This window comes from Mus caroli, chromosome 11 (genome assembly GCF_900094665.2).
Source record: "Mus caroli chromosome 11, CAROLI_EIJ_v1.1, whole genome shotgun sequence".
NCBI lineage: Eukaryota > Metazoa > Chordata > Mammalia > Rodentia > Muridae > Mus > Mus caroli.
In genome coordinates this window covers 54,552,735-54,576,629 of record NC_034580.1, presented here as the reverse complement: position 1 = coordinate 54,576,629, position 23,895 = coordinate 54,552,735, and the positions used below count along the sequence as shown (strand labels likewise).

General features: G+C 47.6%; 1 protein-coding gene across 6 annotated transcripts in view; it reads right to left on the bottom strand.

The window, feature by feature from the left end:
- Positions 1-23,895, bottom strand: part of Mprip (myosin phosphatase Rho interacting protein) — a 115,584-nt gene that overhangs the window by 19,337 nt on the left and 72,352 nt on the right. For 3 of the 6 annotated variants that reach the window (XM_021178482.1, XM_021178484.2, XM_029484025.1), the window contains exons 6-15: positions 20,925-21,159; positions 19,764-19,920; positions 15,731-15,872; positions 14,906-15,013; positions 13,164-13,220; positions 12,166-12,234; positions 8,497-8,586; positions 7,507-7,616; positions 3,711-4,281; positions 1,752-1,868 (exon numbers count right to left, since the gene is read on the bottom strand). In XM_021178482.1, the coding sequence (XP_021034141.1) occupies positions 1,752-1,868; positions 3,711-4,281; positions 7,507-7,616; positions 8,497-8,586; positions 12,166-12,234; positions 13,164-13,220; positions 14,906-15,013; positions 15,731-15,872; positions 19,764-19,920; positions 20,925-21,159 (1,656 nt within the window). Of the gene's footprint in view, positions 1-1,751; positions 1,869-3,710; positions 4,282-7,506; positions 7,617-8,496; positions 8,587-12,165; positions 12,235-13,163; positions 13,221-14,905; positions 15,014-15,730; positions 15,873-19,409; positions 19,921-20,924; positions 21,160-23,895 lie in introns of all 6 variants that reach the window. The other 3 variants (XM_029484024.1, XM_029484022.1, XM_029484023.1) reach the window with 2 other exon arrangements.

Sequence of the window (23,895 nt, the reverse complement as noted above, 5' to 3'; positions counted from 1 at the left end):
TACTGAGAGACACACAAAAGAGACAGAACTAATGAATATAAAGAGGGGAGACAATACAGCTAAGTCAGGCGAGCCTCACCTAGAATCTGGCCTGCCCAGGCTCCCTCAGTCTGTTGGTGGGGAAGCCACAGATGTGACACTCAGGTAGGTTCCAGTTCCAACACCACATTCACCAAAGCATGCAGCCCTCCCAGCAGTTAGCACAGCACCCTACCCCGAGCTTGCATCTCTGAACCCTCAAGTGCCCCCAAAGCCCCTTTCCCCCTTTCACTTTTGACTGTAAGCATTTTGAAGCTCGTGGGTAATCATTATTAGGCTCAGCAGGAAGCTGCCCCCATGCTGAGCAAGGCTGTTGAGTGTAGATGCGCATGATGGTCCATGATAGATACACAAGTTAGCAATGTGCAAAGCTCCTTAGTGGTGTCTTTACCACCAAGTATGAAGTCAAGTCTTGTATGATGGAACCAAAACAGGCTTAAGAAAATGACCCTTAAATTAGGGATGGTCTGAATACCCTAAAGGCTTTCTGAGTGGGCTGTATAGAAGGGAGATGCCTGGCCATGGCCAATTCCAGGCAAGGTCTGAAGTAGGACAACAGTGAGTTGGCTAGAAGGGAAGATGGTACAATAATATCAGATCGGGGATAAAGGTAAGCCAGAACACACACAGCGTGTGAGGGATAGCCATGAAGGTAAAGTAGGTCTTTGGTTGAGGGGAGTGAAGGACTCCAGGTCCACTTGCAACTTGATGACAAAGATTAAGGTTAGTACACAAAGATGTGGGCATGTAAGCAAGCAAATCGGCAGAGACTACAGGTCTTTGAAAGCTGAAGGTCTTTGGAGAGCAAGTTCTACATTACACAGGCAGAAGGCTGCTACTGTATGGAAAGGGGTGTACTTCTGGGATCAGTGGGAGAGTTGAGACTAGAACCTGGGCCCCTAACAGCCATCTAAAGCCAGTACCTTATCTTTGGTCTTTGGTGAGAGCTTCAGTTCAGTTCTACCACCCCATTCCATTCTCCCTCACATTTTTGTTCCCCAACAGCATGCCAGTACCCAGGACAACATTCCACCTCCTTCATGTCCCAGAGCTAGCGTGGGTCCTAGGAAGCCCAGCACCTGTCCTCACACCAGGCTATCCACATCAGGAGTACCCTAGGAATCTGAGTGCAGCAGAGTTCTGGAAGATGCCTTGAGGAGGACACTGGCCGTGGGCCATCAGCTCAGCACCTAGTTGCCACCACTTTTACCCTGCTCCTGGTTGGTTAAGTTGGCTAGGTGGTCATATATCCTTCTGAAATTTAGACTGGTTAAAAAGGAATGGGGGTAGGTGGCAGGTGGTATAATTTTCTAGTTCTATACTACCTTGCTGTTGGCCCTAAGGTGGCACTCGGCCTGCTGTATGGCCCAGTTTTTTCAGTATGTGCATTGGGTCCAATCTCACTATGGTGAAAACAATGATAAATGACATACAAATACATGGGTTTTCACAAAAGCACAATGTCTAGAAAGCCCAAAGAAGAGATCACAAAATGATTTCATAACCAAAAGAAAGTCCTCAGTAGTAGAGATTTGGGACATATTCCCCCAAATCAGTGTCCTAACAGCAAGGACCACGGCACTAAGAGCCTTGGTCTCTGTTGACTGACCATAGCTTTGCCATGTTTGCACATTCCTAGCCTGTGGGCCTGAGCAGAACTTTCACATGGAAGCCCCTGAGTGCACTGCTGACTTGGCAGCTGCCCACCCTACCTGCAGCACATAGCCCTCCCGGGCACTCTGTTCTCTGCCCAGGGCCACCCTTAACTGGTCCTGCAGAAGCCGGTTCTGCTCTAGAAGATCCGAGGCTTCTTTCTGGCTCTGCTCCAGCTGTTGGTGAAAACACACATACATATACTTCACAAACATGATGGCAATAAGCAAAAGCAGCTGACCACAGGTGGCCAAAACAATGGGGATTGTTCACTGGCATTGGACATCTCATTGGATACACAGCATATATATAGAACTGTGCCATCAGCACCATCGCTCTTCTCTGGTGGCCAAGGTGCATATTTCCTGTTTTTGCTTTAGGTAAGGCCTGCCTAGCCCATTAAGTTTCTGCATTTGTTCACAGTTGTAATGCGCAGGCCCATGTGTCACGTTTCTATCTGGGGAGGAGGCTGTGCTTCATTGAGAAAAGAACGCTGCACATTTTTATCAGAAGAAAGATTGTGGGTGGGTCCTTGGCCTAGCGTGTAGGTTCCCTTTTCAGGTCCTGCGGAACATTCAGTTTCTACTGAATATCCCATCTGACCAAGTTTACAGCGTAGATCCCACATAAAGTTCTAGTATATCCTCAAATTAAACATGGAAACCTATAACTGGTCTACATTCTCTTTTCTTTGTTTCTCTGTATAGCCCCGGCTGTCCTGGAACTCACTCTGTAAACTCAGAAATCCGCCTGCCTCTGCTGGGATTAAAGGCGTGCNCCACCACGCCCAGCTCTCTTTCAACTCAAAGTCACCATCTACCCTTCCCCCAAATTCTGAAATCCTTACTGACGCTCTGCTCTATGGGGCTACCCTAGATTTCTGGGTTATGAGAGGGAGAGGGATGTTAAACACTGAACCCCACCTACTATTCAGTTAAGAATTCACAATTCCACTGGGCATTGGTGGCGCAGCACTTGGGAGGCAGAGGCAGGCAGATCTCTGTGGATTCAAGGTCAGCCTGGTCTACAGATTGAGTTCCAGGACAGCTAGGAACTCCACAAAGAAACCCTACCTCGAAAAACAAGCAAACACCTCAGTATGCAGCCTACAGGCCAGAGGGCTCATTCTGATAGGTTAGAAAATTACTTAATTCCATTTTACCTAAGGGCACAGAAAATGGAAAAGCCAAAGTGCTAGTAACCATCTATCAGGCTCATACGGTCAACAAAACAAAACCAAAGGCAAAACAGGCAGAAGTGGCAGAACTTCAATCGGCTGTTACAGAAAAAGCATAAGACTACACCTGAAATCTGCTGAGGAAGATGCTCAAAAGCGGGCAAAAACCAACCCTATGCAGGCTGAGCACACATCTCAAATAGTTCACGTGAGTATTCTAGATTTTAGGGTTTATTGTTTTCCTTTTAAAATGATTCTGGAGTAACTGTATACGTTGTGGGATGGGCCAAATATAAGAATGATCTTCAACCATGTTACATCTTTACTTAGACACATGATGTGGTTTGTCCATGTGATTTGAACATTTTGCTTTGTTTTGCCATGCTGGAGACTGAACCCCCAGGGCTTTATGGATTATGCAGATGCTGTAACACTGGGGCCATACCCCCAGTCCACTACATTATAGCATTTAGTAATTTTATATAAAACCAAAACTTCAAGGCAGGGAACTTTCTGCTTGTGTCATGGTGACAACTAAAAGTCTTTTGGATTTTGAAGCATTTAAATTAAAGATTAATCCTGTAACTTCTTTGGTCATAGAATTCACTGTTGACATAAATATATGTGCAGATGTAATTGGACATATTTGATGAGAATCCTATGCTATAACACAAGAGCTAGCTTATATGGTTCTATACAAGACATTAGAATGCCTCCATCTAATGCCTACTCAACCGGATCTCACCATAGCCCCAGGCCACATCCCTATTCTACCATAGTACAAAGAATATGTGCTTTTACACAGTTTTTTACATGCAGGGAGGGAGCTGCCCCACATTACCTCCTTCTCTAGCAGAGAGGTGAGCTCATGTGTGGAGAGCCGCTCACTTCTGTCCTCCAAGGATAGGTGCAGAGGGGCAATGGGCACCTGTTTCTCCTCCCTGAGAGGGGTGGTCTCCACTTGATGCCAACGCTGCTCAATTTCCACGTGGACATTCTGTGTCTTGAGGTCAGGGGTTCCCAGCAGCCCTGGGCTCCGGTCAATGTCCATACGTAGGGCTGTGTCCTCCATTCCTGGTCCATCAATGGTGTCCAGCATCCCAAAGCGCTTGCGGCGTTCTTCTCGACGTCGAGCTCGTTCACGCTCCAGCTCACCTGACTCGGCTTCAAGACACCCAGGGTCACCAGAATCAGAAGACCCAACAGTGCTGGCCCTTTCTTGAGCCAGGGCCTGTTGGATAGGGCGAAATTCAGCCCAGTCAAAGGTCTTGGAGCGACCCTCCCGCCTCCGCTCTCGAGCACGGCTCTTCTTTTGTTCAGGATCTGGCTCTCCTGGTTCAGCTTCTTGCTTCTCAGTTGGCCTTGAGCAGGTCTCAAAAGATGTGCTTTTATTCTTTCCCTCAGGCAATGAGCTATGGGGCAAGGAAACACAGGAGCTGTCAGGGAGCTTGGACACTTTAGAAGGTCACAGGGTCAGCCAGCCCACACACCAAAGTGGCTTCTGAGTGTGGATGGAAGAGTGTTCCATATGTACTTGGTCCTCCCTTGGAGAACTCAAACCTAGTTGATGGGGATGGGAAGGGAAAAGAGCCTCGGCTATTCCTGAGACTTCAGTTTTCATCCTTAAAAATGGAGTACTACTGTATGCAGGGAATGTCATGGCAGTCCTATCATGGATGACAGGGATAAAGCCAATGGACTTTTATAAGTCCCAGGAGAGAGATGGGCCTATCCACTATCCAGACCCTTGGTGAGTCAGACCCTATGAAGTGACAGAATGATTGAGAACTAGCCCTTCTCAGAAGGACTCAGGGATTTCAATAAACAGGAGACACCCTCATTTTGATTTCAAAACTTAACTCTGGCTCCAGGCATGACAGGTCAGAGTGAGGTTGTGACTATCTGTTGGTCAAAGGGACAAGTGACTCAGGTAGTCATAAGCCCACACAATCAGATAGAAGGCAGCATAATGCCCACCACTTTGAGGAAGGTGGTGACTAGGGGCACAGCCATGCATATCAATCCTGTTAGTCCTTCAAACTACACAGAGACAACATCCCAGTCTTCCCCAAGGAAGAGGCCTCCACTCCAGCAGGAGAGAGGGGTAAGACATTACTATTGGCATCATGAAAAGGGGCTAACTGGGCTCATTGGGCATAAGTCCCAGTGACTGCTAGATAGCCAGCCCTGGTCTCATCCAAGTCGTAACAGAATCAGAAGTATCAGACTTGGTGATAGGATGGCCCAAGAGGAAAGCGCCAAGAGCACTTGTGTTTATGTCAGGAACAAAAAAGGAGATTGTCAAAGGGACATCAAATAAAAGAGAAAGTGATTCCCTTGGGTCACCTGTTCTAGAAGCAAGCAGTAAAAACCAAAGAGCCTGGGCCGGTAGGTAGCGGCACTTGCTACCAAACCCAGCCCAGGACCTGAGTTCTCCCTGGAATTCACATGGTTGAAGGAGAGAACCAACTCCTACAAATTATTTTCTGACCTCCACGTGTGCACAACAGCCAAGGCACATGTACACAAACAATAGATGTTGAAAACAAATAAACTTGTCCCCTGGCCTCCAAAAATGTGCTGTGAAACCATGCTCCCACAAACACTCCCACACTAAGAAATATAAGTACTTAAACAAAAATCAAATGCTTTAGAGCAGAAGAATCAGGAAGGGTCCAGTTTAAGATCATACAAACATGCAAATAAGAATGAGTTGGAAGGGGTTGAATCAATGGTACGGGGTGAAGAACACAGCCTGCCCTTGCAGAGGATCTGACTTGGTTTCTAGCACCCACAGGCAGCTCACAACGGTCCACTAAAAATGAGTTGCAATGTGGCATGCCTATATGACCCAGCACATGGTAGGCTAGGCAGATGGCAGAGGGAGAGGCCAACCTGAGCAATATAGTGAGATCCTTGCACAGGGAAAACCAAAACAACCCAGAGTGGACCTTTTGGTGGAATTTTGAGAAAATTGGTGACATCTCAGGTCTATGTGGGGAGTTGACACTGACACCTGGGAGCAGGGACAGTTATGCTCCTGGGGGAGGATGTCCCAACCCAGAAGTACTGTAGTCATGTGAGACGGCCTCACCATAGACAACATGGCAGAAATGAGAAGAGAGATCTGACACTGCTGTCCTTGCTTCTAATACCTTCTGATGGGCCAAACAGAACAACACAGGCTAAAAAACAGGTGTAGAGGCACCATATAAGTTTGAAGACACATTAAATTATAAAGTAGATTCTAGCCAGGAATACCAGTGGACGAGAGAGAGATACAGGGCCTCTAGGTTCATGCCTTGGGCCTCAGTCCTTCCATGGAACACAGCATAAACATGCACAAGTGAGTGTTCTAGGCAACAGCCCTAGACATTTCAACCCTGATTCCCTCCCTCTGCATGCCACCTCAGAAGAGCAGCTCAGGTACCTTTCACTTTGCTATAGGGCTCTTCTCTTGACTGGAGGAGCCATGGAGGTAGGGAGGCCACTGTTCATTTTCAACAGTTCTTTTTAAAAGAAAATTTAAATTTATTATTTTTTTATGTGTATGGGTGTTTTGCCTGCATGTACATCTGTGTACCGAGTACACGCAGTGCCTATGAAGGCCAGAGAAGGATGTTGGCTCTCCTGGAACTCAGTGGGTGCAGAGACTTGAACCTAGGTCCTCTGAAAGAGCAGCCATCTATCTAAGCCCCTAGCAGTTCTTGAGAGTGACAGAGGGCTATTTTATGGATAAAAGTAGGCCTTGCAGACCCACACTGGTACTGTACTGCAGCAGTCAGGATGCTGTTTACTGACGAGTAAAGAAATGACCATATAACAATCCTTGGAAGGGGACTGAAGACAGGAGGTCAGGCTTCCTTTCCTTCTCATTCAACAAGAAATAGAGCCAGACAGACAGAGGAGAGAGTTGGGGAAAGAACAGATACAGCCAATGCTGTCACAGGCCAACATACACCGAAACCTCTGATCCCAAAACCATACTTGGCAGCAACACGAACCAAGAGAGGCAGAAAGTACTCAAGGTGAGCCCTGGGTGAAGAACAGTAAGACTTGTCACACATGGAGCCTCTGGGTTGTCCTGAAGATGAACACTGGGAGATCTAGACTCTTCATAATAGAAAGGGGAGGCATTCTGCATGTTCTAAGAAATACACACAATAGCACGTTAACACAAGGGAACAGAGTTTTCAAATGTGGGCTTCAGGACCCACCACCTGAGACAGAAGTATCTCCCGATTATGTTACCAACCAGGCAGATGTAGGACTCTGATGAGGAAGTGAAAAACAAGAGTGCAAACTACAGTAGACATAAAGCAAAACTCTGCTTCCACCCAGAGCTAGGGTGCAACTATCAGAGAAGGCCCACAGTGGAGCCTGAACCCAGTCTGAGGGCTAAACTCTGCTGACAAAGGCCTCCACTCTGAGAAGAGGCATGAGAGTGACCTGTGTGGCTTAGCAGGCCAGCTCAGTGTAAGGAAGGCCAGCAGAGGAAGAAAAGCAAAGAGTCACAGGGAACATGTAACCAGCTGACCGTGGGCCAGGAGGAAAGGAAATCATGTTGTAGTGTAACTGGGCTCAGGCCTCGGGGAATGCCAGGTACCCTAGGGCAATTAGCAAGGCCTTCATCTTACCTGGTCACATCTGGGGCAGATGTTGGGAGCACATGTTTCATAATGGTCTGGATCCAGTTCCGTCGTATGCCAGATGTCATGGCTGACAGGGTGAACTCACCCTCCTTGGTCTACACAAAAAATACTAACCATTAGTGATCAGCCCATTGGAGTGACTGCTGCCTCCATCTCTAAAATAAACAAAGTCCCAAAAGGAAGAGGTCTAGGCTAGGTGATTTTTTGTGGAATGTTGTATAGAACCTGCTTGAGACAGGCAGACTAATAGGGCCACACCTTGGGGAGAGGTGAACTAAGCGTCCCCTAAACAAGGCAGTGCACACTTGCTACTTGCTGGCACATAGACAGACTATCACATGCGTTCTTCTCTTCAAAGAGCTCGGCTAGCCCGAGGGACAGGACACAAAACTGGCTGGGAGCAGGGAGAGCAATGGCCCAGCCTCCTATACCCTCCACATAGGTGTACAGTACATGTCCAGAATTCTGGGTGACTAGAGAGCTACTGTGGTCTGCCTAGGCCCCACATTTGGTGGTGATAGTGAGGAGATGATATAAGGAACAGAGTCCCACATCAGAAAGAACAGATAACAACCATGAACCCAGGCTTAGAGATGGGTACCAAATAAAAGGAGAGTAACTCAGTTGACTATAACCATTATGAAGCTATGAAGCCTCACTGAAGCACACAAATGTACTAGAAATCCCTTAACCAGATTCCAGCAGCCCTTATCTTTTATTCTCCACACTCTTCATCCTTCCAATGGTCCTACACTCCAATATAAAAATAAAAGAAAAAATAATTTCCACAACAAAGCCTTTTAAAGGCCTTGGGGGAAAAGATACAGAAACCCATTTATTTTTGTCCATACAATGTATCAGGAGTACAGGTCAGCAGCCACAGGATAGCGATATCACCACTAATAGGGAAGATGGAACACTGACCACATGTGCTAAGATATAACTGCTGGCAACTCCATCCATCCCCAGACTCACATGTATCTGAAAGCCATAGTTTCTCTGGACTGGATACTCAGTGACATCATAGCAAGTGGACAAGTCAATTTCTCCATCTAGGTCAGCTGCCTGCAGAGGAAAATGAGGGCATGAGGAGATCCAGGGAGAGGATGCCCGAGTGAGCATGTCTCTGTGATGTCTTTACAGGGCTAGACATGACCAACTGGTCTACAAGCGCCGTCCCTTGGGCGCCATTTCTCTGTGTATCTAGCCAAAGAAATTCTACAGTGATCCCCAAATGTTTTCTTATTAAAATCCTTTTACATGCCTAAAAAGTAAGAAGACCCCTGTGCTGGTTAGATTTGTGTCAACTTGGCATAAACTAGGGTCATGGAAAAAAAAAAAAAAGAACCTTAATTGAGGGATTGTCTCATCAGATTGCCTATGGGCAAGTTGGTGGAGCATTTTCTTGGTGTAGAAGGGCCTAGTCCACCATGGGCATTTTGACCCTGGGGCAGGTGGTCCTGGGTAGTATAAGAAAAACAAACTGAGTAAGCCATAGAGAGCAAGGCAGTAAGCAGTGTTCTTCCAGTCTCTGCTTCAGCTCCTGACCTGACTTCCCTCTGTGATGGACTATAGACTATAAGATGAAATAACCCCTTTCTTCTTCAAACTGCTATAGGCCATTGTGTTTATCACAACAACAACAAAAACAAAACCAACTAGGACACACTCTTAAGAATTTTGTCTATGTTAAGTTCAACTATTGATGACATTTTCTGTATTGAAAATAAAAAATTTAAACATTATTTACTTAAGAAAAACTTTAATAAAAGCTGGATATGGCAGTTCACATCTAGAATTTGAGCACTTGGGAGGTTGGAGAAGAGCACTTTTAAGTTTAAAGCTAGTTTGAATCACATACTAAACCCACTTCATATTGAAATTAAAATTAAAAAATAATCAAAATCTGCTCCACAGTCACTGTCTATAGAGTGGCAGTGTTTACACTTCTGCAGCCTCTGTGCCTGTACTGGGAGAGGAGAGGATGCTGGGCATCTTCTGCTTCTCAGTCAGTTTCCCATGTACCGTTTTGGCTAACATGTATAAAGAGAAAGTGGTCTAACACAGAGATGGGAAAGGGAGAACTTTCAAGGACTTGGCTGGCTGGTCTGTCTTGATGAGTAGTCATGTCTTAAAGCTTAACTGCAGCATGGAATCTGCAGTCCTATCAAGTGAGTGTCCTGTGCTGTTAATAATGAAATCAGGGTTCTTCTATCCTTTCAACAGCTCTTTGCCAGGCTTGTTCTGTAGCTTTATAATTGGTCACAGACAATACCAAATGTCTATAGAATTCATTCCGCAGGAGCAAAATCTATGCAATCCCTGCCTATGTCAGCAGCAGAACTTGCAGATTAATAGAAGCTGCTAAAATGATGAACAAAACCTTCCAACGTTTTCACTTTCTCTTCTTGAGTCAAGGTCTCTGAATACTGCATAAGGTGGTCTCAAATTCTTGGATTCAAGTGATTCCCCTGCTTCAGTGCCTTGAGTAGCAGAAACAACAGATATGTGTCACTATGCCCAGACTAGGCTATTCTTTGAAAGTATTTCTTTTTATATGTGTGAATGTTTATCTGTATGCCTGTATGCGTATTATGGGTGAGTAGCGCCTGCCAGTAGGTGGCATTGGATCCCTTGGAACTGAAGGTACATGCAGTTGTGAATCCTCATGTGGTCCACTATAAGAGCAGCAAGTTCTCTTAACTGCTGATCTAACTTTCTAACCCAAATTGTTATTTTTTATTGTTTGTTTTGAAAGTTCAAACTTTATTCATTACTGGCAACAAATTGTTCTTGAAGAAATAGATTCCTGGTTTATTTTCATGAAAATGCCTCCCAAACTCTCAAAATTGAGTGACCAGAGTTTATCTGTCAGCTGTTTCTTCAAGTAATAGTCCACAAAGAAGTGGCTAGTTCAGTTGGTAACTCAGTAACTTCTTCGGTAAGGCTTTGGCATGCGGCTGAATGGCTGATGGACATTTCCCACTTAAAGACCATTAAAAAGGGGATGTTCAACAAAGATGCTCCATACATAGGTCGGGTAACTGAGTTCCATCCCTAGAACACATTTAAAGATACTAGGAAAGAATCAACATCACAGTTACCCTCAGATGTCCACAAGAGAGTCGTGGCATGTTTGTACCCACACATAGAAGATCATGCACACACGTGTGTACATACACAAACATAGTAATAATAAAAGTTAAAAAAAGAACACTATAGAGAATGGCATTCAAGGGCTGCAACTTAAAAATACCAGGAACCTATTTTATTGTTTTTAAACATCATTAACTGTAGAGCAATACAAGCCTGTTGACTGTTGGTATAATCTGACTCTGGCCTGTTGTCAAGGCACTGGCAGTTTTATCTACTTCTGCTTTTGTGCCATCCGTGTTATATAAACACAGTTCTAGCAGTTTTGACTTTCACAACACATTTCACTGAACACTTATATTTTCAGCAGGTAAAGGTGCTTGTGACTAAGCCTGACGATCTGAGTTCAATTCCTGGAACCTACTGTAGAAGGCGAGAACTCCTACAAGTCGGCCTCTATACCATGCTGTGGCACACACAAATAAAGTTCTGAGTACTAGGTCCACCTTTGCTCAAAGTGTACCCTGCCTAGCTCATCAACAGCCTCCTCTTGGAGGCCGATCTCAGGAATTTAAATACATAAACCAGCCAAGAGATTCTGTTCCTTCCACCCCCTCTCTCCCAACTAACGAGCATGGTATGGCAAATGTGAGGTTCGTGAGGATGGATGGTGATTCTGAAGGACCCCAGATGGAGTTAGCAGGGGTAAAGCAGGACACAGATTTGTCAGGTTGCTTAAAAGACTTTTTTGTAGGTGAAGGAAAGAGTCCTTCTGGTTGGTCTTCTAGGAGTGGTGAGGAAATGGCTTATTTGGTAAAGTGCTGGCTGCATGGTAGGAGATGAGACAACTGGCTTCTCCATACACTGACATCCCATTCTCTGACACCCACTAGTGTCCCATGGCAAGTGTTTCCCCCCACAGCCTAGTACACAAAAAAATGATTTATTGAATATGAGTTCCTCTACCACAAGGCACAGCAAGACATAATTTAACCAAGACATAAGTTAACCAAGACTCAATTTACCACAATTTTTTTTGTTGAAAACCAAAGACAAAACTAGACTTGAGTTCACCCAGAGTACTAAATTCATTGTTCTTTCATTTTTTTAGATTTATTTGTATGAGTATTTTGCGTGTGTGCATGGCTGTGTATCACATGTGTACCTGGAGCTTGTGGAGAAGAGAGCATCAGATCCCTTGGAACTCGAGTTACAGATGGTAGTGAGTCTTTATGTAGGTGTAGAAACCCAGATCCTCTACAAAACCAAGTGCTCTTAACTGTTGAGCCATCTCTCCAGCCCAACTTCATTGTTCTTAAAAGAATATAGAAAACAAAGTAGTCAAAGCCTACTGCATCAAGATACCGAACTCAAGTCCTTAGAGCATGACCATAATGTCTGAGGAGGGCAACGGTTCTGCCATCAAAGCTGGTCCATCTGCATGTACTATCCCAGTAGACTGAAACCATGACACCCAAAGCAGTAGGCTACCTTTTCACAGACTTCAGCCCTGGACTTTTAGATGCCACTTAGGCCTTGTAGTGTTCTCACCTCCTCAGCCACGGAATCCCTGTAGTATCTCAGGCTCTGATCTGCCAGGACAAACCAGTGTTTCTTCCACTAAGGGAGAGAAAGATAAAACATCCAACTACCCTGCAAACATACCTGATGCCCCTCCCTGACCCCAGCTGAGTCTAGGCACCCTGGAGAGTACAGGTAAAGCAGGCAACAGAGGGCTGTTCTGGCAGGCAGCCATGCGCTCATGGCCTCAGGGAGGCCCTGTTTAGATGCACTGCAGCAATGAGGCAGTGGAGAGTAGTGGGCCTTGGCCAGCTCTGTGCCCCAGTGTGTGGTTGGTGATGGTGCTTTGCAGGCCTCCATCCTAACTGCAGAGACTGCAGACAGTTCTGGGTCCATCACACAGAATGGTGGCTGTGAAAGGTGCTGAGAGGCACAGTCACTTGGCTGACACACCATTGTGAACACAGTGCCAGCAGGTACAAACTAACCTGCGAAAGTCCCAATCTTCATTCTGAGGAAGGGAACTTGAGTCTTCAGGTAAAGGCAAGGGCATTAAATAGAGTGGAAGAAGGAGAAGAGGGGATGCTTTGGCACAGTCTCCCAAGGCAAACGGAGCTAGGAGAGCAGACTGGGTTTCTATAGGCAAGGGCCTAACGTGCTTCTGGCTAAGGTGAGGCTTGCAAATTCTTCCTATTTGGACTTAATATTTACAATTCACAATTCTAGGGTGCCCTTAAAGATGAGATGGTCCAACACAAGGGTTTTGCAGCCTTATGTGTCTGCCATGTATAGCTGCCTTGTATGGAAACACAAGCCAGCCCCACAGCCATAGGCTGGCCATTCTGCCTCTGAGGAGGCACAGACTCTTTAAAATTTTTAGGAGCAATCATAGGCAGGAACTGTAGGATGTTGTAGGTTGTCTGCAGGCCAAAAGCATGAATCAGGGCTCACCAACCCTACCAGGGACAAGCTGGGACTTGCATCTGCTCCCCAGTCCTCCAGGCCTCAGCACTTACACACACACTCACCTGGCCATCCTCATACTGCTTGGTTAGCCAGCCTTTCTTGAAATTCAGCAGGTCAGGCTGAGAAAGAAAAGAGAGAGGCGCTCAAGGGAAACCATCTGGGTTCCCCAGTGATGGACAACTATGCTTACCAGGGCTGTTTTTATGTAGATGAAGCAGCAGCAGAAAGTTTCCACCACCTACCAGACAAGCCTGCCTACTCTCTTGCCCAGAGGCATGCGTCCCTGAGGAAGTAGCTGAGAGACAAACGTGGGCCTAGGAGCACAGGCTGCTTGGCTGCTGGTCTAAGGTCTCTATCCTGGCTTATTCAGGGCTTTGCTCATTCTGCCTTGGGTCATAGCATGGGCCCAGATGGAGAGTCCCCAGGCATGTTAAGTACACGGGGACACCTGCTGAAAGGGGAATCCAAAGGCTTCAGCTGAGGCTGCAGAAGGACTGAAGGCTAGAAGCCTGAGAGGCAAACCATGTCTGGGGTGGACAAAGCAGTAGCAATAACCTTGTCCAACTTGAAGGTTACTCTTATACCAGGAAGAAGTTCTGTTTTATTCCCTACAGAGGAAGGTAGGTCAGGACCATCAGCAGGTCGGAGTGGGTGCTGCTCTAATGAGGAGCAGCCTGTATTCCGCTGGGAACAAAGTTCTCATTTGCTACAAGTATACCCAGAAGGACAGGCTTTGAAGACCCCAGCTACCCCTTCTGTGGTCCCCAGTGCTCTTAGGTCTCTTCCACAGCTGTCCCGATCAGAAACTGGTTTTGATTACTCCAAGGACAGGGATTGATCCAGAGAAGTGACACCAACCAGGACAGGCATCCTGGGAGTTCCTGCTCCATTGTGGAGAGGCCGCAGCAGGCTCTTGCCATGCCACAACTGAACAGAGTAAGATGAGGTTTCCCTTTGTGGAGCCTTCCTGTAACCCATGCTTCCTTCACAAGACTTCCTTCCACAAGAATTGTTTGAAGAACCAATAGCAGTGGAGACAAACGTTAGCATGCTCCAGCCCTGAGACCTGTACAAAGGGAAGTCCCCTTTTGATGGTGCATAGCTGTTGCTTCAGGAGACTTGGGATGAAGGCCCGCTCACTGCCTGCTGAGCTGCTGCTCTATGAAAGATTCTTAAACCTTCTGCTGTGGTTATCATTGTTGTGCCTGCCTCAAGGAATGGTGGAAGCTGGTCCCTGTGGCTCTTTCCTCTCTGGGTTTTTGGTGGTTGCCAGGAATAGTGGCTACCAGCTGAGCTGATAGAGAACCTGCTCTGGCTGGGGGATGAGAGCTGGTGAGTGTGCCACATCTCCTGGAAGGCTGTAGGCTGTGCTGAGGAACCAGGCCGAACTTTGTCTGCAGCTTCATTCCTGTACACACCCTCAAATGGGACAAACTGTCAACACCACATGGATCCTGTTCCAAAGTGCCACAAAAATAAACACCAAAAGCAAGACAGCAGAGGTCAAGTTGGGGCTTTACATCTGCAGTGGCCCTGTGCAGCCGCCTGTGCACAGAGACCTCCATGTGCTGCTACTCAGGGTGCCACACAGCCCCCAGTCCTGGGTGGGCCCAGGAGAGGGAAGAATGGTCAGTTGCCAATGGGTTGCAGACCAGTGGGTGGGGCACTCACAGGCATAAGGGTGGTACACAGGGAGGGCCAGTGTGGACATAGAGACATAAATGGACAGTAGCCCAGAGTGGCCAGAAGCAGCAGCGGTAGTGGCACAGATCTCCAGAGAACTTGGCACATGGCCTGGGCTCACCGTCATGGAGGATTCTGTGGACCTCCTGTCCAATGACTTGGCTCTTCGGTGTGGAGACAGGGGACAAGCATCTGAGAGAGGAGCTGTGGGGGCTTCGCTGGCAAAGTCCTGTGGCAGAGAGCAGCCACCCATCAGTACAGCTCAAGGCAGCTTGGGCAGGCATGGGGACAACAAGTTGGGTAGTTCATCCCTCCTTGAGTGGGGCAGTGCTGTCTAGGCCCCACAGCAGGTTCTGGGATAACCCATGTCCTGGCATGCTTTGGTCAGTAGAGCAGCCTTTTCTTTGGATGCCTGGTTATCACTGGTCCCACCCAATTTTGCAGCTTCTCAGGTTACAGAAGACAGACAGCAGGCACCTTGTGAACAACAAAGAAACTGGAAAGAAGATCTTGGGTACAGCAGGCCACAGAAGAGGCAGGTGGGCAAAAGGCTGGAGGAATCTGGGAGGAGGACGGCTGAGGTCTGATGGACCTTGTAGGCTAAGCAGAGAAACGAGGGTACAGCTTGCCACTCCAAAAACAAAAGAAGGAAAAAGATATCATATTCGGCTTTGTTCCTGGGTGGCCTCAGTGGGAAGAAATTGTGCTAGTTACAACTGGGATCTAAAACTCATTGAAGCATCTTGTGGCACAGAAGGCTAACGCTGTAGGAGGGAGATGTGGAAGACAGGCTGATGCTCAAGAGGCTAATTGGAAGAGAACAGAGTAGAGGCCCAGAAGAAACATGTCCCTGGTATGTATGGGACTCAGAACATGTACGGCAGTGTGTTCCCCAGACCCAAGCCATGCTGCCAAAGGCCCCACTTGGCCCCACACTGGAGCTCACCCGCTTTCTAGGGATGGCCCGTCTCTCACTGCGGCCCTGACGAGTGTCACTTGATGGAGTGGTCAGAATCAGCATGTTGGTTTCCATGTGCTCTGCTTTTTCAATGTCCAAGGCCTCAAATTTCTCAATTACCTGGGACCTCCTACAAGAGAGGACATGAAGCTGCTCAACTCGAGTGTCCCCGTTCCCAAGGTGGACTGCGTCTCCAGTCCAGTAGGGCTCCTGTGGTCAGCTTGCACACCTGGCTACCTCACTGGGCTCCAGGGTTAGCCTTCCTGTTAAACAAGTGAGGCACTGTTTACACAGTACTGATAGGACTTAGGGCACAGATTCAGTCTACTTGAGCTCCACTTTCCCCCATTCATGCTGGGCTGGAACAGCCATAGAACCTTTCCACGCTGGGCCTGCACTGGCCCTGCCCCAACATTGGACTCGTTCACTTTGGTACACCTTGGTAACCTCCCTGAGTCAGATACAATAAAGGACAACCACCACCTCCGCACACATTGCACCCTCTAGTTATAATGCACCCCACAGTAGGGTGTTCAAAATTTAGCAAGATAAAAGCCCATGAATTAACAGTTTCTGCTAACATTAAAAGGAATCAAAATCAAAATAAAACAAAGCAGTTGATTTCATGTGAAAGGCCAGCGGCCTTGTCAGGCGGTCTGTGGCTGGGACGACGGAGCTGAGATGGAAGCGAAGCAGGTGGAGGAGGCGCGAACACAGCAGAGGGTGGAGAGGGCAAGACCTGAAAGAAAATAAGGCTTGGAAATGAATGAACAGAAAAAGACTGCTTTTAAAATTCAAATCATGATAAATCAAAGTTATCTAAGATTTAAAGCAGCAAACCCCAAGGTAATGGCTGAAGAGAGGAAACCCATAATTACCACATAGCCTAAGGAGTCACCTTGTGGGATTAGGCAGAAGGCTTGGGCTGCCTACCTGGGCTCTGAGAGCTGATTTCAACCTGTTGGGAGGATGGTCTCTTCTCACCAAACCCAAGGCCTGCTCTCCAAGGGAGAGCCTACTCCCTCACAATGAGGGTGGGCGTGGCAAGCATTCTGAACCAGTGGTGTGGAGCTGAGAGGAAGTGATAAAGGTCTCTTCCAGAAAATTAAAATCTCTAATAGGCAAGAGGAAGTCATGGCCTAGAACCCAGGACTCTCTCTTTTCAGGGGTCACTACAAATCTTCCTTAAGAGTTCCTTTCCTCAAGGGAGGTAAGAGGGCAAAGACAGCCAGGGCTCAGGAGGGCTTGTGTGTGTTCTGCCTCCATACTCGTTAGAAGACTGGTGCTGGATTAGCTTGCTGTGCCTATACAGGCTGAGGTGAGGAGACTGGCTGGGAAAGCAGTGAGCTAAGCAGCTGCTGGCTGTCAGGTAGAGGAAAATCTTTTAAGTGCAGCCAAGGCGTCCTGTACAGCTAGACTGCTGCAGGAAGAGCTGGACACCACCATCCCAGGGCCGCTGTTTCTTCTCGGGCTGAGAGCACTGGATCTGGCTAGAGGACTTCAAGGCCCCAGGATAGTAGGAGGGCTGTGCCGGCCAGACTGGCATCATGGAACATAGGTTTATAGGTCCCAAGCAGAGTAGTTAGCATGAGAAACAGGGGGGACTTGCTATAGCTGCCAAGACATGATGAAACCAGGAGCTTGGGCAACCTCTGCATATAGCTAGTTCTCTGTGGCTAAGTTGGTGTTTCTGAAACAATAGAGGTGACAGGAAGTGCTTCACTCAGGCTACTCTGACAGATGTAGCTCTCACAAAGGAAGGTGGAGAGGTCAGAGTTCCATTAGTTTTCTGTTAGTCACTAACAGTGTTATAGGGATCATAGCTTCTCCACACTTAGCAGACACAGGTCTAAGAACCTCCTATAAGAACTCCTTCAAAGGCTCAGAAGTCTCAAGAGCAAATTCCAAGCTCAGGGCTGCTGTTACTCAGGTAGGGTTGCTTACTGGCTTACCGAAGTTTTCCAAAAGTAACCCTGTGGTTGTCAACTTCCTTACTGTGTGGCAGGTCTATCCTGGCTATAGTAACTCAATGCAAAGTAACTGACATCTTATCACTCTAACTTATCAGGGACCAGGATCCAGTCCAGCACCAGGTGGACTACTTGGGCCTCAGATAGCAGTCCTCAAAGAGCAACACCAACCAGCAAGATCATTCAGGAAGGGATAGTTACAGGGTTAATGTGCAGAAGTAGTCCAGACACCAACACCAGCTGAGATTCATCCCCATAGTGGTGAAGAACATGCAAGAACAAAGCCTAGAGACTGCATCTATCTCAGGCAGGTACACAAGAATGCATTCAAAATTAACATCTCTGACAAGGAGCCTAGCCAAGCAGGTGGGCAAAATGTTAACTCTGGCCTGGAACTAAATGTAAAGCATAGCTGACCCCATTTTGGAACCACCAGAATTAGCCTGCTCAGCAGCCAGTGCAAACTTGACCCTGCCCACCCTGAAGGCCTCCTTAATGGTTAACGAGACCTTTCATTTCTGCTACCCAAATGCTTTAGAAGGACATCAGGAGCTCTGATGCTGGTGCCTATCATAGGATCAGAGATTCCTGCTAAAGGCCTACCCACTAGCTGTTATTCACCATGAGGGATGGGGGTCACCCAAGTTTTCACATCCTTGAAGCAAGGGTAAGAGTAACAGGTGCTTTCCTGAGCCACTGTTGGACTGTGAAGATTGACGATTATATGGAATGCCAGGGAGCACTCAGTGTCCACTGTCTACCTGAGGGTCCATAGGCCATTTGAAACAAGCTGGGTTGGGTATCAACTAACTGTGAGTTGAGAAAAGGGGACCAGAGAAAGTCCTCCCTAATCTCATCCTGCCCTCAACACCTGACTGAACTTCAGCCTGCACCCAGGGCAGGGAAGACACTGCAGATATTTTTGGAGTTGCCTTTCTGAACAGAGGACTTCTTTGTAAAGTTAATGAAAGCGGTGCTCCCACCCACAGCAAAGCACACGGATGTGCTTTTAACCTCTCCTGGGGGCAGGCATGGATCTTTAGAAACCTGTCTGGTGTTAAGGAAGAAACTTGGCCTGGACACAAAACACAGCTCAGAGATATGGTAGAGAATCTGAGGGGGGAATCATGGGTAGAATGTTCCCTAGTCCTCAAGCTTGGTACTTCAGGGCAAAAGAAGAGCCTTATCTTTTCAGCAGTAAGTACTATATCTCTGCCACTGGTGGGAAGCCATTTCAGCAAAACCCAGAGGTTTTGTAAAAGTGGCAGCTGAGACACACAGCAGCTGTTTCTGGCTGCCTCTTGCATCTTGGTGGGAAGGATCTATGCTGCCCCCTCACTTTCCTGTATCTTGGAATCTCTTCAGTGCCCTCTGACAAGTGCAGAACTGTCAGCATGAGGAGGGCCTAGTCCCTATCTGCAGCTCTTGAGTCTTCTCAGAGAATAGAAGTTCTCTCTAATAAGAGAGAAGGCCAAGAAGCCTAAGACTCAGCCACACTGGGCCTAATCTGAGAAGCACAGCCTACATTAGCCAGCCTACAGGCACTTAGTCCTGTATCTGGCTGCCAGGAGCTGAAAACTAGAACCACAGTCTGGGACCCAGAGAGGAGATGCTCCATACACTGAACAGAAATCATGTTCCTGAAGTACACTTGTGTGAGTACATACGTGATTTTAGCCCTCTAGTGCCCTCCTTACCTCCGCTCGTTGCCAAATAGACGGGCCACCTCTTCCCTGCCAGGGCTCCGGGCCCGAGTCCTATGCTCCAACCGCCTTCTCTCCACCTGGAAGGCGTCTCGATGGCTGATCCGGATGGCCTTAGGGACGTCGGCCAGGGCGGCATACTGCCTGCTGGCTTTAAAGGCAAAGGTGCTCCCCAGTACCTCTGCTCCCCACCCCCCAGCACTGCTGGAGTCCATGTGGTTGGGCGGCCTGCTGGCCTCACCCAGGCTGGCAGGGCAGATGCTGTAGACCATTCGGCTTGGGGCTGGAAGACCTGGGGAGTGAAGGGGGTGGCTGAGTTCCTGTGAGGGCGATCCAGGACAACCATACCTGCTGTGTGGGGTGCTGGGGCTGGGTGGGGAGAGTAGTGGGGGCAGCTGCTCCTCAGCCCTCAGGTCCTGCTTGGCCTTCTCCAGGGAGAAGTAGCCGCTCTCTACCCGTACTTTCCGACCACCATCCACACGGTCCCCACTTATGGTGCTTTCATCTAGAAGGCAAGAGGAAGCTTGCTCAGACTGCTGTCAGTTCTGTCATCAGAACTTTCCAAAAGCCCACACGTGATCACCCAGGAGCTGCCTCAACACCCTCCATACTCACACCCCACAGCTATGAATGGGCCAGAGGTAAAAGGAGAAAACTGTGGGCAGAAATGGACCACCCATCTCCATTGCCTTTACTCCCTACCCTTTCCTCCAGTCTGGTCACTTTGCAGGCAGGGACTTTCGTACAGTTCTGGTAGGGAAGCAGGATTCCATCCTAACCAATGGTTTCTTACCAGACCACAGGAAGAAACCAACCAAAAGGACATTTTTCAGGCTTAGTTTTTTGGGTTTTTTTTGAGGCAGGGAGGAGGCCTTTTATAAGCATGCCATAGAGCACATGGACTGTAAATGTAGACAGGTGTGTATGCTAAAGAACTCCAATTGAGGGAGGCAAAGAAGGGGACTAACTCTGCTAGGGCAGCACAGCATTCTAAGTGGAGAGGGCATGGTGATGTCAATAGTGTCCTCTCTGGCCCGTCTTCTTAGCCAGGAGCTGAGCAAGATGGTAACAATGAGGAGAGGGGCACTGGTGTCCTAACTGCTATCCCTCTAAAGACAGGAAGCACCCAACCCAGCAGGTTCTAAGAGCTAATGAGGTAGGAACGTGTGGTACAGGAACAGAGATCTCACAGAGGCAGAAAGAATAGTGTTTATAGATCTCCTGAGGCCAATGGAGTAGGTGCTACACCTTTCTCCTTCACAGGTGAGGTAGAGAAGCCAAGCTGAATCTCATAGGCCAGGAACCAGTCATGCCAGGCCAGTGCTGCCCAGAACTGATGCTGCACGATGCACAAAGGGAGGAAGAGTTCAGGACCCATGACAGGACTAGCTAGGGCCCTGTATCACATGTCCAGTGTCCCGTCCTATCTCCTGGACAGAGCCCCACTCCACCAGTACAAGACAGATCACCACAACAAGGAGGTCCGCAGGCTGATCAGCTGCTGCTCACCTTCTTTGCTTTCTAGTCCTGGTTCCCGTGGGGTGCAAGCAGCAGGAGGCTGGCTTTGGCTGGGACTTTGAGCTGGACTCAGGCTGGTCCCATCAGGTTGGTCTTTGGCTCTCATTTCTTCCTGCCAGAGTGTGGATTTGGTGGTGGGGACTTTCTCAGCACTGGGAATGCTGCTGCTGCTACCACTGCTGCCGCCACTACTGCTAGTGACAGCCATCTTAGCAGGCCCAGGCTCCTAGAGAGAGAGCAGTGAGGGTGGTAGCATATGAGCACATAGCCCAAGCTAGCACTCAGGTTCCGGCTGCTAAATTACAAGGGATATAAAAACATCAAAACAGTGCTGGAGGATGAGAAGTCATGCACCCACCAGTGCCTTGTCCAAGAGGCCTTGCAGAGGAAAGATTCTTGGTTTCTACCAGAGCCATGTCACCAAGTATCTAAAAACTCTCTCTGGCAGTATACTGCCAGACAGTGCCTAGAATAGCAGCCCAATTACTAGGGGTAAGCTCATAGGAGTCTGCCATTCCTATACTCATAGGTACTTGAGACATAAACAAAGGGAGACAGGACAAGGCAAAAGAGGAACGCACTCCTCTGAGCCAGGCTCATTGCTATCAAGATCGTTGGGGAAAATGTAGAAAGTGAATTGCACAGCACCCTGTGGTTTTTCCCACTCTTAGCTTAGATGGAACACAAGGGATGATGTGAAAGAACTACTGAAATAAGACAGACACTAAGGCCTGACAGTTGTTGCTCATTTACATTAGAAATCCTATCCCCTTGATGATGATTTGTGGAGGTGGGGCCCTTAGGATTTTGTTAAGTCTTGAAAATGGACCTCTCGAGGGCTGGAGAGATGGCTCAGTGGTTAAGAGCACGGACTGCTCTTCTGAAGGTCTTGAGTTCAAATCTCAGCAACCACATGGTAGGTCACAACCATCTGTAATGAGATCTGATGCCCTCTTCTGGAGTGTCTGAAGACAGTTATAGTGTACTCACATATCATAAATAAATAAATCTTTAAAAATAGTAATAATAATGATAGTGATAATGATGATAATAATAATAAGAAGAAGAATGTGGAGCCCTCACAAATGGAATTAGTAACTGTGAAAGAAGCCAGGAGATCTACTTTGTGGAAGTGGGCCCACATCTGCTGCTACTTTAACCTTGAACTTCCCAGTTCCCAGATCTGAGAAAATCCCAATGTCTATTGTTTGAGCACCTCACTCTGAGACACACAGCATCTCACTGAAACCTGTACACCCACACCTGTCACATGCACACCTTGTTCTCAAGCACAAGTTGTTCTTTATTGGTAGCCCAAGTCACTTCCCAGTTTTCCCAGGGCACAGAAGTGGTACGGCCCTGAACAGAACTCAGCAGACATATAAATCCAGTTTCTAAGTAAACAGAGAATTGGACTCTTTAGATGTTGAACCCAGATAAAGACAGGATGGCAATCCCAGCTGCCCTGTAGTACCCACTCACATTCTGTGCCCAACCAATCTCCAGAGAGGGCTGCCAAGAGGGTGGTTTCAGCTGATTACTATCTTGCCACAAAGACAGAGGGGATGAGAAATATCCACATCCCACTGCCATGTGGTCTCAAACCAAATAATGGGGGCTGACCCACACCGCTGACCCCAAAGGAGCTTGTTCTCTCTCTGTCTTCTGGAGGACAGGTAAACAAATCCCCATTCTTGGGCTAGATTCTTTTTCTTCTGAGCAGGTGGATGAAAAATCTAGTTTGGTGGATGTGGCCACAAAGAGGTGTAGAGGTTCAGACTGCACAGAGCCAGCCTGGGTCAGCAAAGGGTATAGAAGCCCAGGTTCATTGCACCCTATTCCTGAGGAGCCAGCTACGTTCATGCTGTCAAGACTGTGATGGACCCTGGCTGCTATCATAGGCACTGAGAAGGGCTTCCAGAACCAAGGAAAAGGGAGTACGCGCCCTCTCTTCAGGGTGCCATTCTCTATTTCTCTGGCATGAAAATGGAGAAGGGGCCACAGTGAGAAAGAAGTCTTGAAGTAGAGGGCAGCAGAGACCTTATAACATCATGAATCCAGCTGGCAAGATGGCTCAGAGGTTAAGAGCACTGACTGCTCTTCCGAAGGTCCTGACTTCAAACCCCAGCAACCACATGGTGGCTCACAACCACCTGTAATGAGATCTGATGCCCTCTTCTGGCGAGTCTGATGACAGCTACAGTGTACTTATTTATAATAATAAATAAATCTTTGGGCCAGAGAGAGCTGAGTTGATTAGAGTGAGCAGAGGTCGTAAAAATTTCAATTCCCAGCCGGGTGTGGTGGCGCACGCCTTTAGTCCCAGCACTCGGGAAGCAGAGGCAGGCGGATTTCTGAGTTCGAGGCCAGCCTGGTCTACAAAGTGAGTTCCAGGACAGCCAGGGCTATACAGAGAAACCCTGTCTCGAAAAACCAAAAAAAAAAAAAAAAAAAAATTCAATTCCCAACAACAACATGAAGGCTCACAACCATCTGTACAGCTACAGTGTACCTATATACATAAAATAAATAAATCTTTAAAAAAAAAAACTTTAAAAAAATCATGAATCCTAGAAATGAACAGGGAACCTCATCCACATCTCTGCCAAGGGCCTCGAGCCTGTGGGACTGGCAGAGAAAAAAGCCACCCTCCAAAGTTCCCTATGAGTAACAGACTCTTGGAGAGCTAGGAAACTTGCTCTCACTCTGCCTTGGGAACTCTTGTTCTAGGCCTTCTTTTCAAGGACCTATATGTCTGGTGAACATCACCTCTATCATCTAAGTTTCTTTAGGGTCAACCTGAAGAATTTAGCTTGGACCCAGCAGAAACCAAGTTTCTGGTCCCGAGTGGTTTAACCTGAAACTCTTCTAGGCTTTGTGCAGGGATATGGGAGAGAGATGGAAACTGAGCTTCAGGCTCACCCGCCACATAAATGGCTCTGATAGCAGGTTGCTTAAGTGT